Source organism: Lactuca serriola, chromosome 3 (genome assembly GCF_051521515.1).
Source record: "Lactuca serriola cultivar US96UC23 chromosome 3, Lser_US96UC23_V15, whole genome shotgun sequence".
NCBI lineage: Eukaryota > Viridiplantae > Streptophyta > Magnoliopsida > Asterales > Asteraceae > Lactuca > Lactuca serriola.
The window spans coordinates 9,556,237-9,571,017 of record NC_136410.1 but is presented as its reverse complement, the minus strand read 5'-3'; the positions used below and the strand labels follow the sequence as shown (position 1 = coordinate 9,571,017).

At 40.0% G+C, this 14,781-nt stretch overlaps 1 protein-coding gene across 1 annotated transcript; it reads left to right on the top strand.

Annotated features, from left to right (window-relative positions):
• Positions 1–10,703: 10,703 nt before the first annotated feature.
• LOC145091427 (salutaridine reductase-like) lies at positions 10,704–14,385 on the top strand. The gene is made up of 5 exons (XM_079029140.1): positions 10,704–11,110; positions 12,984–13,224; positions 13,406–13,477; positions 13,607–13,801; positions 13,875–14,385. The coding sequence occupies exons 1-5, from the start codon at positions 11,097–11,099 to the stop codon at positions 14,253–14,255; spliced, it is 903 nt and encodes a 300-aa protein (XP_078885266.1). The 5' UTR covers positions 10,704–11,096; the 3' UTR covers positions 14,256–14,385.
• Positions 14,386–14,781: the final 396 nt, after the last annotated feature.

Here is a 14,781-nt window from a genome sequence, read left to right as displayed (position 1 = left end):
TTAGAAATTTTATGTATTATAAATTGTACTATAAATATATGTTATGTATTATTTTTATATATGATATATATGTCGGGGGCGGGTCCAGGGTTGGGGACTAAGGGTATCCTCATCCCCACTTTTTTTATTCGGGGATTCCACATCCCCGTCCCCATCCCCGGTCAACTTGGGGATTCACCATTTAAAACGGGTACGGGTTTCGGGTTCTCCGTTGGATATGAGGTTTTTGTCATCCTATTGACAATTTTCGACAATCAAATGTCAAACAACAATCATTGGATGTGATATGATCACATGTGAGCATGTTCGTAGAACAAAATAAAGAACATGCCCATATAATTATAATTTAACTTTTTTATTTGTTTATTTTTCATTTATCCGTTTCGTGTATATATATATATATATATATATATATATATATATATATATATATATATATATATATATATATATATACTAACGTCCACAAAAATGAGTTTTTATCTTGCTTTTTATTGTCACTTTTTGTTTTCTTTATTTTTGCTTTTTATTCTTTATTTGTTTTGAATCCGTTTTCACCGTTTATTTGTGTCATCGTGTTTTCATCGTTTTTTCTATTTTTAATTTATCATTTATTTTTTTATAGGTAGGTCAATTTAAATTTTACTGTAACGACCGAAAAATTTCAATCAATTTAAATTTTTCAAAAACAACATGATTTCATTAAATTATTAAAAATGTTTTCAATACAATTAAATTAAAGTATTCCCAGAATTATATCACAACATAAACATGAGGAGCGGTACGATCACGCCTTCGCCTTGCCACGGTCTCCTGAAAAACCTGAAAAACATTAAACCACAACTGTAAGCCCGAAAGCTTAGTGAGATATCCCCAAAATACCAACCACATATACCATACACGCATAACATCCCATATCATATCCGATCACAGAACAGCCATGCACTTCGTGTCTACTGTGTGACTGGTCCGCCGAACTGGCCAACAGTCCACCTGGTCCACCCTCCGAGTCTAGCCATATACATCGAGTATGCAGTGTGATTGGTCCGCCCGCACCGAGCCTTCAATCCACCTGGTCCACTCTCCGAGTCTACAGTATGACTGGTCCGCCCGCACCGGGCCTTCAGTCGGCCTGGTCCACTCTCCGAGCCTCGGCACATCTGGTCCGCCCTCTTGGGGCCTACAGCCTATCCGGACCGCTCGCTGGGCCTTCGGGACAACCGGTCCGCCCTGGGTATCTTGGCCTACAGCACAAAGTAGGACCCGCCTCAACCCAACTCCACTCCAAACAACCATGTGCACATAAACATACAATCATATAACAATTCACAGTCAACAAGCCGATCAAACAGATCACATAACATATCGTCATCCTAACCAGGATACCGACCTAACCGGTCACTAGTATAACATCACCCTACATATCAGGATACCGACCTCAACCAGGTCTCTAACATACACCATCCTAGCTACCAGGATGCAAACATATCAAAGCAATAACATAACAACAATACCCGGATCTCAATCCGATAAAGGGCCGGCCTTGGTGCCTTAGACCCTGTTGATATAGTGAGGATAACTCACCTCGCACTGCCGAAACTCTGAACTGAAGAAGCAGATTCTCGAATCACCGACTCACCGAAAATCCCGAACTTGAAAACATAGCACAAATAATCATTAGACTAAGCACAATACCCTTCCAAGGGTAAATTGACCATTTTACCCTTAACTCAATCCGGCCCAACACTAGGTAAGCTCCCAAGCCCACCAATGGCCCAAAGTCCAGAAGTCCAAAGCAAAGCCCATTATTGGCCCAATTTACTAAATTGGGCCCACCTCACCAAATGGGCCTAAACTCATGATCCATAACAACCAATGGGCCCACAATAATCTAACCATAATGTCCAGTCACGGCCCAAAATTCAGCAGCCCAAATAACAGCCCAAACCCTAAGGCCCAAAATGAAAAACCAACAGAGGGAGTACGCTGGGCGTACCCTCCTTGGTACGCTGGGCGTACACGCCGATCCGCAACAGGGGATTGGGGAACTGACTCGCTACGCGGGGCTTACTCACATGTTACGCGGGGCGTAACTTCGCTACTCATTAAGTCCCCATAACTTCTTAATGTCTTAAGCTCTTAAGCCCAAACTTCAGATCCCTAGGCCAAACATGCCTAGGATTCATAAAAGTCTCAAACTTTATCACTTGGGACGTCCATAAAGCTCTTAATCCAAGGTCTTAATCCATTAAGACCCACATATCTCACACATGGAACAACCACAACCCTTGGGACCTCATTTTTCTCACTCAAGACCTCTCCAAAGGTCTGAAAGGACAGATAATCTTGACCAACTCAAAACATGCATCAAAATGAGGACTTTTGGGACAAGAATGGTGTCAAAGTTTCACAACACATAGATCTACACAATATGAATGTCAAGCAAGAAGCTTTATACCTCAAATAGGTTCTAAATGATGATGTCTTCCCAGATCTATAAGCTCCAACCGTTTATCTCCTTCTTTGACAACTTCTCCTTTCTTCCTTTATGCTCTCCTTTGCTAATCCAAGCTTTCCAAGACCAAACACACCTAATCAAGGAGGTGGGACGACTATCTTAGGGTTTCTGAGGTTAAGGGAGAGCTTATGGAGGCTAGGGTATACACCAACATGTTCCTTATATAGTGGCTGACCATAATTTTAGGGTTTTAGAACTCTGAGAGTACGCTGGGCGTACTCAACCTTGCACCTGCGTCCACTTACGCCTTACGCTGGGCGTACTCGGCGAGTCCCCAAATTTCATACTTGGCCCTCATTATTCCACTTTTCCCACAAGATGATCAAAATACCACTTCTGTTAAATCCCGGGGACTCACAATTAGGTACTCTTAGGAACGGGGCGTTACAATTCTCCCCCACTTAAATTAGGCTTCGCCCTCGAAGCCTTCGGCATCTCTACTCCAGAACTTCTCCCGCCACGCACCACCTGGCATTAACCCAACCAGGTTCCTCAAGACGCAACCATCGAAACCCGAAACTCACTTTCTCCTTTCTAGTGGTGTCCTGACTACCACCTCAAGCCGGCCACCGGCTTCACCCTCTGGAAACAACATTTATCAGGCTCCACACTTATCAACCAAGTACCACTCCATGGCACTTTCTCGATCCTGATCACAACAATCACTTGGCTCTTATGAGCTAGATATAACCCTAAACCACCGGGTTCCCGATCCGAGTCCAACTCTATCCATCCCATGCTGACAGAATAACACATTCTTCAGCCTTAGAGCAACTCCCATGAGTTCTCCTCTTGCAATCGCATGCACATGCTGCACTAGCTCTAACACCCTCGGGTTAGGAAAATCCGTCACACTAACGACACCTCCAAACATCCCCCAGGATGAATCACCACTACATACACAATTCCTTGATCAGAATCAAACTGGGAATCTAAGACCCCATCCCTGCACCCCTTCCGAGCCTCTCGGCTCTACTCCCGCGGAATCCCTTCCGCGACCTTAGCAGACATCCATTCCGAATGTGATCCCATACCATTGTCGCAATCATGCTGCTCAATGACCATAATTGGACCACTCCAAACATAACTATGCGCTGCTGCTTTCACTTCCGTGAACTTACACTCCCTCTCGGAACTACATTCCTCTCTCTTTCCTTACCAAGGAAATCCACTTGGCCGCCTTGTCACTATGACAAGTGCCACAGTGCTCGCCCAACGCTACACCATTCCCTTATAGCATAACCGCTATCCATGCAACACACATGCTCTGAATATGCTAGCAAGGACTCTTGAGTCCATGCACCATCTCCACTAATCAAGATCTACCCGGGGCCAAACCCTCTAATGCTAACACATCGCATCATACTCAATCCATTTCCTCAAACCGATCTAACAATACCTGCAGAGTCTTCAGCATGACTGGACCGCCTTACCAGACCTTCAGCCAATCTGGACCACTCTCAGAACCTTCAGCCAATCTGGACCGCCCTCCAGGGCCTTCAGCCTGGCTGGACCGTTCTCCGAGCCTTCGGCCTGACTGGTACGCCTACCGGCCTTTAGTCTATCTGGACCGCTCAACTAGCATTCATCATTATGAGTTATCTCTCTGGGAGATTCCTCCCATGCATACTGTTCTAGCCCTCTAGGGGTTCCGAACTCTATCTCCATCATACAAACTCAATCCCGGCCTAATCCCAAGCCCTCCACAATCAAGTACCCTTGGTCTGTATTCCACCCCGCATGCCTGCCACTTACTCATACTAGCCTACGCTCTTGGCTGACAGAATATTGTTGAATCCCAAACAGCTAAACAACCTCACATGCTCATCGATCTTCCGGAGAATCTTCCAATTCTCCCCCACTTATAGCACTGACTATCAATCACCGGTTGCCATCATCGACCTCCCTCAACAACCTTACACAACACAATCACTTACACGCGAACCGTGTCCCGCAAGCACAAACAACCTTCACACAAACACATATCAACGCTGATCGACCCGAGCTCAAAAGAAACTCAATCTGCAGCTAACCACTCCTCAGAATGAAGATGCTACCCATCCCTCAAACCAGACGCCAGATTTCCACTAATAACCCCCATGAATGATAACCAACGAAATTCCCAACACTAACCCATAACCAAACGATAACCCTCAAAGAACAACGAATACCGCACCGAAAACCACACAATGAGACTAGCAGATAACAATACTCCACAATAACCACAAGATAAACAAGACATCAAGAAAGAAACATACCCGCAGCTGCATCCGACACTGCTCTGACCTCCTTTGCTGCAAGCTGAAAAGCACGACCCTGAGCCCTTGGGGGCTCCGCTCCACCCTGACCTCCACCCATGATCCTCAAAGTGGCCGGTGCTGGAGCCTGCACCGGTCCTGCAGCAAGCTGTGGACAGTTGACCCTCAAGTGCCCAACCTGATGACAATGATAACAAATCCTCAAATCCCGAACCGGCACTGACTGTCGACAATCCCTCGCATAGTGCCCCTCCTTTCCGCACTTGCGGCATGCACCACCAGACCTACAAACTCCGGTATGACCCCTCCCACACTTCCCACAAGCATGGCTGCTCTGATCTCCCACCCTAGAATCAACGGTCTTGGACCGTTTCGGCGCTGGCTGCGACTGCACCGGAGCCTGCCTCAGCTCACGCAACTGCAACTCAATCTCTAACTCACGCCGCCTGGTGACCTCCTGAAACTCCAACAAAGTCTCGCACCTCTGAGTAGACACAAACTGTCTGATATCCCTCTTGAGCATGCTCAGATATCGAGACATCTAAGCCTGCTCCGAAGCGAACTCAGGGCAAAACATCTCCCTCTCAGTAAACATCCTGGTGATCTCAGTCACCGACTCCAAACCCTGCTTCAGCTCAAGGAACTCCTGAGCCAATCTCTTTCTCTCTCTCAACCCGCGGAACATAACGAGTGTTGAACATCTCTCTGAACTGATCCCATGAAATCGCAGCCCTCTGCGTATCTGAATATGACCCCGTGGTCAATCTCCACCAATCCTTCGCCCCGAGCCTCAACAGGTTCAGAGCACATCTCACCCTCTGATCAGTAAGGCATGAACACGTGAAGAAACACCCCTCCACGTCCGATAACCATCTCATAGAAATAATCGGGTCCTGAACGCCATCAAAGGTGGGAGGCTTCGTATTATCGAAGTCCAGATACTGAAAACCCCGACCGGCTCCTCCCCCTGCCGCTGCTACAGCCGCTGTAGCCGCCGCGGCAGCCGTCTCTGTGAGAGCTGCATAGCGCTCATCAAAATACTCAACCATGGCGGTCTTGATCGACCCAAACAGTTCCGACAACTCAGCCCGAAACAACGCAACAACCTCATCATGCAGGATCTCGCGAATCCTCGCATCCAACTCGCACGTGCTCATTTGACCAAGTACCTCGGGCGGTACTGACCTGTCCGGAACTCCCTCTCCTGCTCCCGATCCTGACCCGGATCCACTCCCAGCATGCCTCAGAATCTCCATACTGAAAAACACCACAAACTCTCAGACACTTCCCACTAACCCGGGAACCAACTCTCAACCCAACCCTAGAGGTCATGGTTTCCCTGATACGCGTATGGGTCCTGTGCTTTCAGTTGTACGGGCCCATACTACCTTCCACACCTACCCATATTTGTATGAAGTACTACCACAACACCCTAGTGAAAACATACAAATCAAGCGCTCAACCCTCACTACTAGAGGAACATTGGAAATCTCCCACAAGGAAACCCTAGGCTAACAGGCATCAGAAATCAGGCAACATTATCATGAAATCCTGAAGATCCCTAGAATAGCACTAGCATGATGTTCTATCAATGCTCAAAACAAATATCATGTATGGTATTTTGGGGTTACTTACTGGCTCCGGCTGATTGTATCTCCGCGTCCTCCTTTACTCATTTTGAAAACCATTTTAAATTCTCTTTTGAAAACCTTCCTCGATTTGAGACTGGAGTCACACGAGTGTTCTTCCAATTCACTCAAACCAAGGCTCTGATACCAACTTGTAACGACCGAAAAATTCCAACCAATTAAAATTTTTCAAAAACAACCCGATTTCATTAAATTATTACAAAAAGGTTTTCAATACAATTAAATTAAAGTATTCCCAGAATCATATCACAACATAAACATGAGGAGCGGTACGATCACGCCTTCGCCTTGCCACGGTCTCCTGAAGAACCTGAAAAACATTAAACCACAACTGTAAGCCCGAAAGCTTAGTGAGATATCCCCAAAATACCAACCACATATACCATACACGCATAACATGCCATATCATATCCGATCACAGAACAGTCATGTACTTCGGGTCTACTGTGTGACTGGTCCGCCGCACCGGCCAACAGTCCACCTGGTCCACCCTCCGAGTCTAGCCATATACATCGAGTCTGCAGTGTGATTGGTCCTCCCGCACCGAGCCTTCAATCCACCTGGTCCACTCTCCGAGTCTACAGTATGAATGGTCCGCCCGCACCAGGCCTTCAGTCGGCCTGGTCCACTCTCCGAGCCTCGGCACATCTGGTCCGCCCTCTTGGGGCCTACAGCCTATCCGGACCGCTCGCTGGGCCTTCGGGACAACCGGTCCGCCCTGGGTATCTTGGCCTACAGCACAAAGTAGGACCCGCCTCAACCCAACTCCAGTCCAAACAACCATGTGCACATAAACATACAATCATATAACAATTCACAGTCAACAAGCCGATCAAACAGATCACATAACATATCATCATCCTAACCAGGATACCGACCTAACTGGTCACTAGTATAACATCACCCTACATATCAGGATACCGACCTCAACCAGGTCTCTAACATACACCATCCTAGCTACCAGGATGCAAACATATCAAAGCAATAACATAACAACAATACCCGGATCTCAATCCGATAAAGGGCCGGCCTTGGTGCCTTAGACCCTGTTGATATAGTGAGGATAACTCACCTCGCACTGCCGAAACTCTGAACTGAAGAAGCAGATTCTCGAATCACCGACTCATCGAAAATCCCGAACTAGCCAACATAGCACAAATAATCATTAGGCTAAGCACAATACCCTTCCAAGGGTAAATTGACCATTTTACCCTTAACTCAATCCGGCCCAACACTAGGTAAGCTCCCAAGCCCACCAATGGCCCAAAGTCCAGAAGTCCAAAGCAAAGCCCATTATTGGCCTAATTTACTAAATTGGACCCACCTCACCAAATGGGCCTAAACTCATGATCCATAACAACCAATGGGCCCACAATACTCTAACCATAATGTCCAGTCACGGCCCAAAATCTAGCACCCAAATAACAGCCCAAACCCTAAGGCCCAAAATGAAAACCCAATAGAGGGAGTACGCTGGGCGTACCCCCCTTGGAACGCTGGGCGTACACGCCGATCCGCAACAGGGGATCGGGGCACTGACTCGCTACGCGGGGCGTAACTTCGCTACTCATTAAGTCCCCATAACTTCTTAATGGCTTAAGCTTAAACTTCAGATCCCTAGGCCAAACATGCCTAAGATTCATAAAGTCTCAAACTTTATCACTTGGGACGTCCATAAAGTTCTTAATTCAAGGTCTTAATCCATTAAGACCCACATATCTCACACATGGAACAACCACAGCCCTTGGGACCTCATTTTTCTCACTCAAGACCTCTCCAAAGGTCTGAAAGGACAGATAATCTCGACCAACTCAAAACATGCATCAAAATGAGGACTTTTGGGACAAGAATGGTGTCAAAGTTTCACAACACATAGATCTACACAATGAATGTCAAGCAAGAAGCTTTATACCTCAAATAGGTTCCAAAGGATGATATCTTCCCAGATCTATAAGCTCCAGCCGTTTCTCTCCTTCTTTGACAACTTCTCATTTCTTCCTTTATGCTCTCCTTTGCTAATCCAAGCTTTCCAAGACCAAACACACCCAATCAAGGAGGTGGGACGGCTATCTTAGGGTTTCTGAGGTTAAGGGAGAGCTTATGGAGGCTAGGGTATACACCAACATGTTCCTTATATAGTGGCTGACCCTAATTTTAGGGTTTTAGAACTCTGAGAGTACGTTGGGCGTACTCAACCTTGCACCTGCGTCCACTTACGCCTTACGCTGGGCGTAATCCCAGCTTACGCTGGGCGTACTCGACGAGTCCCCAAATTTCATACTTGGCCCTCATTATTCCACTTTTCCCACAAGATGATCAAAATACCACTTCTCTTAAATCCCGGGGACTTACAATTAGGTACTCTTAGGAACGGGGCGTTACATTTACAACTTAAGAATCATAAAATTTTGAATCATAATAGATTAACAAATACAACACTTTGTATCATAAGATTTAAATATCATAAATATTTTGATTCATAACTTTGTTTTCATATTGACTTTGGTTAATAACTTTTATGATCATATACTTTTCAATCATAATATTTTGGATCTTATGAGTTTGGATGATATGATTTTAAATCGTAACATTTTCAACCAACTCAGTTTTCTTTTTTTATCATAACAAGTTTAGATTTTAACTATTTTTGAATTATAAAAATTACGATTAAAAATCATAAGAAATTAAAGATTGTAAATATGTTGAATATAATATTTTGGATATAAATATTTTGAATCTTATCATTTTTAATATATATATATATATATATATATATATATATATATATATATATATATATATTAAAATTTGCATATTCATAAAATAAAGTGTGATATTTAAACAACTACATTTTTGTTATATTTTATTAAACTACGAACCCTTTAGTAAAAAGTATTTAAAAAAGAAAAATCTTTTTTTGCAAACTAATCACTAATAAAATGAGCAGATCAATTAAATTTTAATGACGCTTAGAGAATTATTTTTTGAGTTCTAATAAAAATAAAGATAATTTTTTTCATATGGTTATAACTTTATTAATTTTGTTTATAATTAAATTTTAATAACTCTGCTTTTTTTAGTTTTTTTTTTTAAATAAAAAAACAAAAATAGTTATTGTCAAAAGTCAAATTGAGTGGAAAAAATATAAGACAATCAATGAAGAGAAGACACTTAGAGCAACCGGTATACTACCAACGAAGCTCCTTGTGGTCAATGTGGCAACGAATAACGAAGATGAACATTATCTCGACCTTCTATGGTTTTTCGTTGTCGTGGAGGATTATGGTCGCCACCACATTTGACAGACCACGACTCGTTCTCTCCACCTTCTTTCTCATTCTTTGTATTCTTTCTCTTTTTGACCATGATCTTCTCTCGTGCATACCATCCCGTAATCAATATAAAGAGTTGTGGTGATGATGTGGAGGTGGAAGGAGGTTGTGGTTGTGAAAACCATAACGGATGGCCTTAGTATGCATGAGCCTGATATGAATATCAAAACATCATTTTTAAGCTTTTCTGCATTCATGATTTAGCCCCTCCAGTTCTTATTTACACAAAATTTCCCAAAATATCATAAATAGTTATCAAAACACCTTATTATCTCGTTTCGAAGATATGTTCAATTGAATCTCGACGATTGGTTTTAAAGTTTGTAAGGATAAAAGAATAATATTTAAAGTTTGTAATGATATAAATGAAATTCTTTCTTATAATTATTCATTAAATTATTTTTATTAATTATGTTATTGAAAAACTTTCATTCCTAAACCGTGGTTGTTACATGGTTGGTGCTCTCAACAAAGAAAAAAAGAAAGCCATTTGGAAAGGCAAGTGCTATCATCAAGGATATGGTATGGGTAGACGACAACTAACAACTACTTCACTTGGAGCTTGATTTTTTTCGGTGACGGATTCATGATCAAAGTAAAGGGGTATCCCAATAAATAAAGGGTATCCCGACAAAAAAATCACGTAATACACAATAAGAAAAAACATTTCCAGAAAAAATTACACTATTAATTTTTTTTAGGGGTATCCCAAGCTACCTCGGGATACATAGTAGATCCACGATTTTTTTCTAAAAAAAGTTCAAAGTTGTCATATTGTAAGTAATGTGGTGCACTTCCTCTTTAACCTCTCTAACCTCGTGTACAACACTGAAAGAAATGAGTATAAAGCCATATACAACATTAAGTCCACAACAATAACAACTTATAAGTTGCTCATGCTTCCTCACACAAGCTCTACCCATTTGTCGACTTTCCTCACCCCCATCCCCAATGCTATTAGACCCGCTCTTTCTTTCTCCTTCACATCTTGGGCACTAGCAACGTTAACATAGAATTCAAACGAGGGTTAAGAAATCAAGCGAGTGAAATACCATCAACGTAAAAATCAGATGAAAATAAAAAAGATTGCATGCCATGGAGGGTCAATTTACATGGGCGTAAAACTCATTTCTAAACGACATGAAAATCATGGACTAAAAATATTCAAAAATATTGTAATAGGGACGAAAAGCACAAATATATTCTTTTGTGGACCATACTGATGTGATTAATATAGGGAGCATAGTTGTAACTTACTCCTCCTTTTAATACTCTCAGCAAACATTCAGAACAAACATTCCACCGAAGGTCCAAAACCCAGAAGCATACATCGAATATAATGGCGTCAAAAAGGTATTTGATATTTCTTTAGCTTTTCGAATGTGAAGGAAAATTCTATTAGCTCAATTCCGCTTGCACTTTTCTGTTTCGATAGATTGACTGACATATCAACATTTTCTCACTTGATTCTATCTGATTGATTGGCATATAAGTTTTTTGTTATTGTTTATATAAAATTATTTTTTATTTTCAGAAAAGTTTTAATGTATATTGTTTAATAGAAGTCTGATATCCTTGCATTTTTTTTTGAACGGCATGCACTTAGTTTACACACACATATATAGAAATTGTCAAAAAATCTCGATATTTTCGAAAAAGTTTCAATTTAGTCATAAAAATTTTTGAATATAAAAGTTCCAATTATTTCATTTTGGCTCAAATTTATAAAAAAATCATTTTTTTTTCTTTTAACAGGAAATGACATATTATCGTATAAAATCCAATAATATGAACTTTTCTAATTAAAAAAATAAGAACTAAATTAAAACTTTTCCAAAAATTTTAGAATTTTTCTAACAATTTCTCCGCGTCAGAAAGGTATTTGATATTTCTTTAGTTTTTTGAATCTCTCATAACTTATAATGCATGATGCTCGAAACAAATTTCGATACACCGTCACAAATTAAATTGTTTTCGGTTTTGAAACTAGTGTTGTACGTTAAAAGCAATGGATCGCCAACATTCTTAAATGAAAATACATGTTCTTTGATATTTATAAATGAATATTTTGTGTTAAATAGGTATTAAATAAGATAACTAAATATCATAATGATCTAAACCGCTTTAATTGTGGTTTGGAAATTGGAACTATCATTCTGAATTGAACTATAATCCAAATATAAACTTATGATTTAGAATTGGTTCGATCTGGATTGAGTTTTCAGACTCTTCTTATACATATTGTAGTAATGATCAACAACAAAACCATTAAAGTATATAATAAGTTAAAGAAAGAAAAAGATTAACTCGGCTATACAAACGTCAACTAGGTCACCAACTTTTTAATCAGCTTGGCTTAATTATTTTGAAAAATAATATTTGGAGAAACATATTTGATATTTTAAGTTATTATTAAAACTTAACATCATATTTGACAAACAATTAATTCCGGTATCGCTGTAACTTTGCAATTACAGGGACCTTTTCTACAACTTCAGTATTATATAGGGATTATTTTTGTAACTTTGCCTTACATTGTTTCTGTTTTACATAGGCCTATTTTTGTAACTGTATGTTTAAAACGTAGGGACAATTATTTTTGTAACTGTATGTTTAAAACGTAGGGACAATTAGATAGTTTTGTAAGGATCATTTCTATAATTTTCTCATACATAAAAATCATTAAATAAAACATAACTTTTACTTGGACCATTTTTGTAATTTTTTTCCTGTAGTTTTCTTAATCATAAAGGCTTTAAGACAATTTTATATGGACTATTTCTATAACTTTGTCATGAAGACCATTATACAAATATAATTTTATTAAAAAAGTTTATAAATGTTTTTATTTTTTTTTTTCTGAGATTGTAAGATTTTTTCAAACATGAAGATTACAAAAAGTCTATACGATTTTGTCAAAACATAAAGATTATTAAAAAAGTTTATAAAATTTTCTGAGAAAGTAGGTGAAAAATTAAAACCTAGATGACTAAGTAGGCAAGTATGTGATCACCTAAATTAAAAACTGACCAAAAAAGTATGACTATATAATTTTCTGTAAATTAAAATTTAATTCCGATTTTTTATTAATTTAATTATTATCGTACAATGAGTGAGATGACAAACGGACAATAAGTTGTGCCGCGTTTGCCCGTTTAAAAAAAAAATCAAAAGTGAGAATTTTGCTTTTCAATGTGTTTGATATTTCTATTGTTCAACTGTTTAGGATTGCTGTTGTTACCGGTGGAAACCAAGGCCTTGGTTTAGAAATATGCAGACAATTGGCTAATGAAGTTTTGGTGGTGTTGACTGCAAGAGACGAGAAGAAAGGCACCAACGCCGTCACCAAATTGCAGTACTCCGGTCTACCTGATGTGGTCTTTCATCAGCTCGATGTCACAGATCCGGCCAGTATTGCTTCCTTGGCGAATTTCATTGAAACACGGTTCGGAAAACTCGACATATTGGTAAAGATTCTCAACCCTCACCTTTTGCTCTCCGGTTAGTTCTAGGTGGTAGATTCAGTTTCTGTACAAAATTTTGTTGCAGAGTAACATCTGGCGTTACATTTGTAACAAAATGTGACTTGCAAAATGATCGAAATTGAACCAATTTGAGAATTACCCATTGATTTGTGGGATAAAACAGGTTAACAATGCTGGAGTGATTAGTAGTAACGCCGACGAGGAGTACTTTGGGGGTTTAAACATTTTACTTAAGGTAATGAAGCATTGTTCATTTAATCATGTTTTGGTTAATTTCCATTACTCAATTGATGCTCATAAAACATGTTAAATGAAGTTTATCTATAACATAACTACCGAACGATCTTTAACTGTGATATTGTAGGAAGTTGGTTTAAAGGCTTATGAAAAGGAAAAGCCATCACAGAAAGTTGAAACACAAACATTTGAAGAAGCCAAAAAATGCTTGGAAACTAATTATTATGGAGCTAAGCATGTGACTCAAGCCTTGCTAAAACTTCTTCTTAAATCTACATCTCCGAGAATAGTCAACATCTCATCCAAAATGGGGCAACTACAAGTAAGCATGCATATATTCTTGTTTAATTTACAATTCATCATTTTATATAGTTATGCTTCTTGTGTTGTTACAGCATGTTCAAGACGAAAGTGTAAGGAAGATTTTGAGTGATGTAGATGGACTGACAGAGGAGGTGGTGGATCAAGTTGTGAGTGGATATTTTGAGGATGCAAAAGATCAGAAATTGTTGGAAAAGAAAGGATGGACTATTAATGTTTCCGCCTATGTCATCTCGAAAGCCGCTCTTAATGCATACACCAGGATTTTAGCTAAGAATTTTCCATCGATTTCTGCAAATGCAATTACTCCTGGTTTTCTTGCCACGGCTTTTACTTCTTTTCAAGGAACTTACACTGTTGAAGAAGGTGCTAGAGGCCCTGTCCGACTCGCTTTGCTCCCCGAAGGTGGACCATCGGGTCAATACTTTTTTATGATGGAACAATCAACATTTTAATATGAAGAATAAGTATGATCTAGGATCAACCTTGTTAGAAATTTGGATGATTTCTTTTCAATTTCTAATCATCGAAATAAAACTTATGACAAGTATGTCAATTATATTGTTAAAAAAAGTTTTTTTTAAACCTTAGGGTTTAGTTATTTTGGAGGAGAAACAAGTAAAAAAGAAAATGTTTGGTTGAGAAGTGCACATGAAAATCGGATCGCCACCCTAATCCAATCCAAATCTGAAAACAGATCACCAACAAGCCAATTTTTGTCTACCCTATCCGTTGGATTTTAGTCAATACTTTGGCTCGTGTCAAATGTCGAGTAGCATGCTGAAAGTGATGCGGATAATATGGTAAACATATTTGCACTTTAAAAAATACGACCTTGAGACGTCATATCAATAACATATCTCTATACTTAATAAAGAAGGGAAAATGTCATATTAGCCCATCGAACTAGTCATGTTTGTTTTAAAAGGTCACCCAACTTTTTTTTTGTACATTAAGGGAATGAACTTATATTTTCCTGTT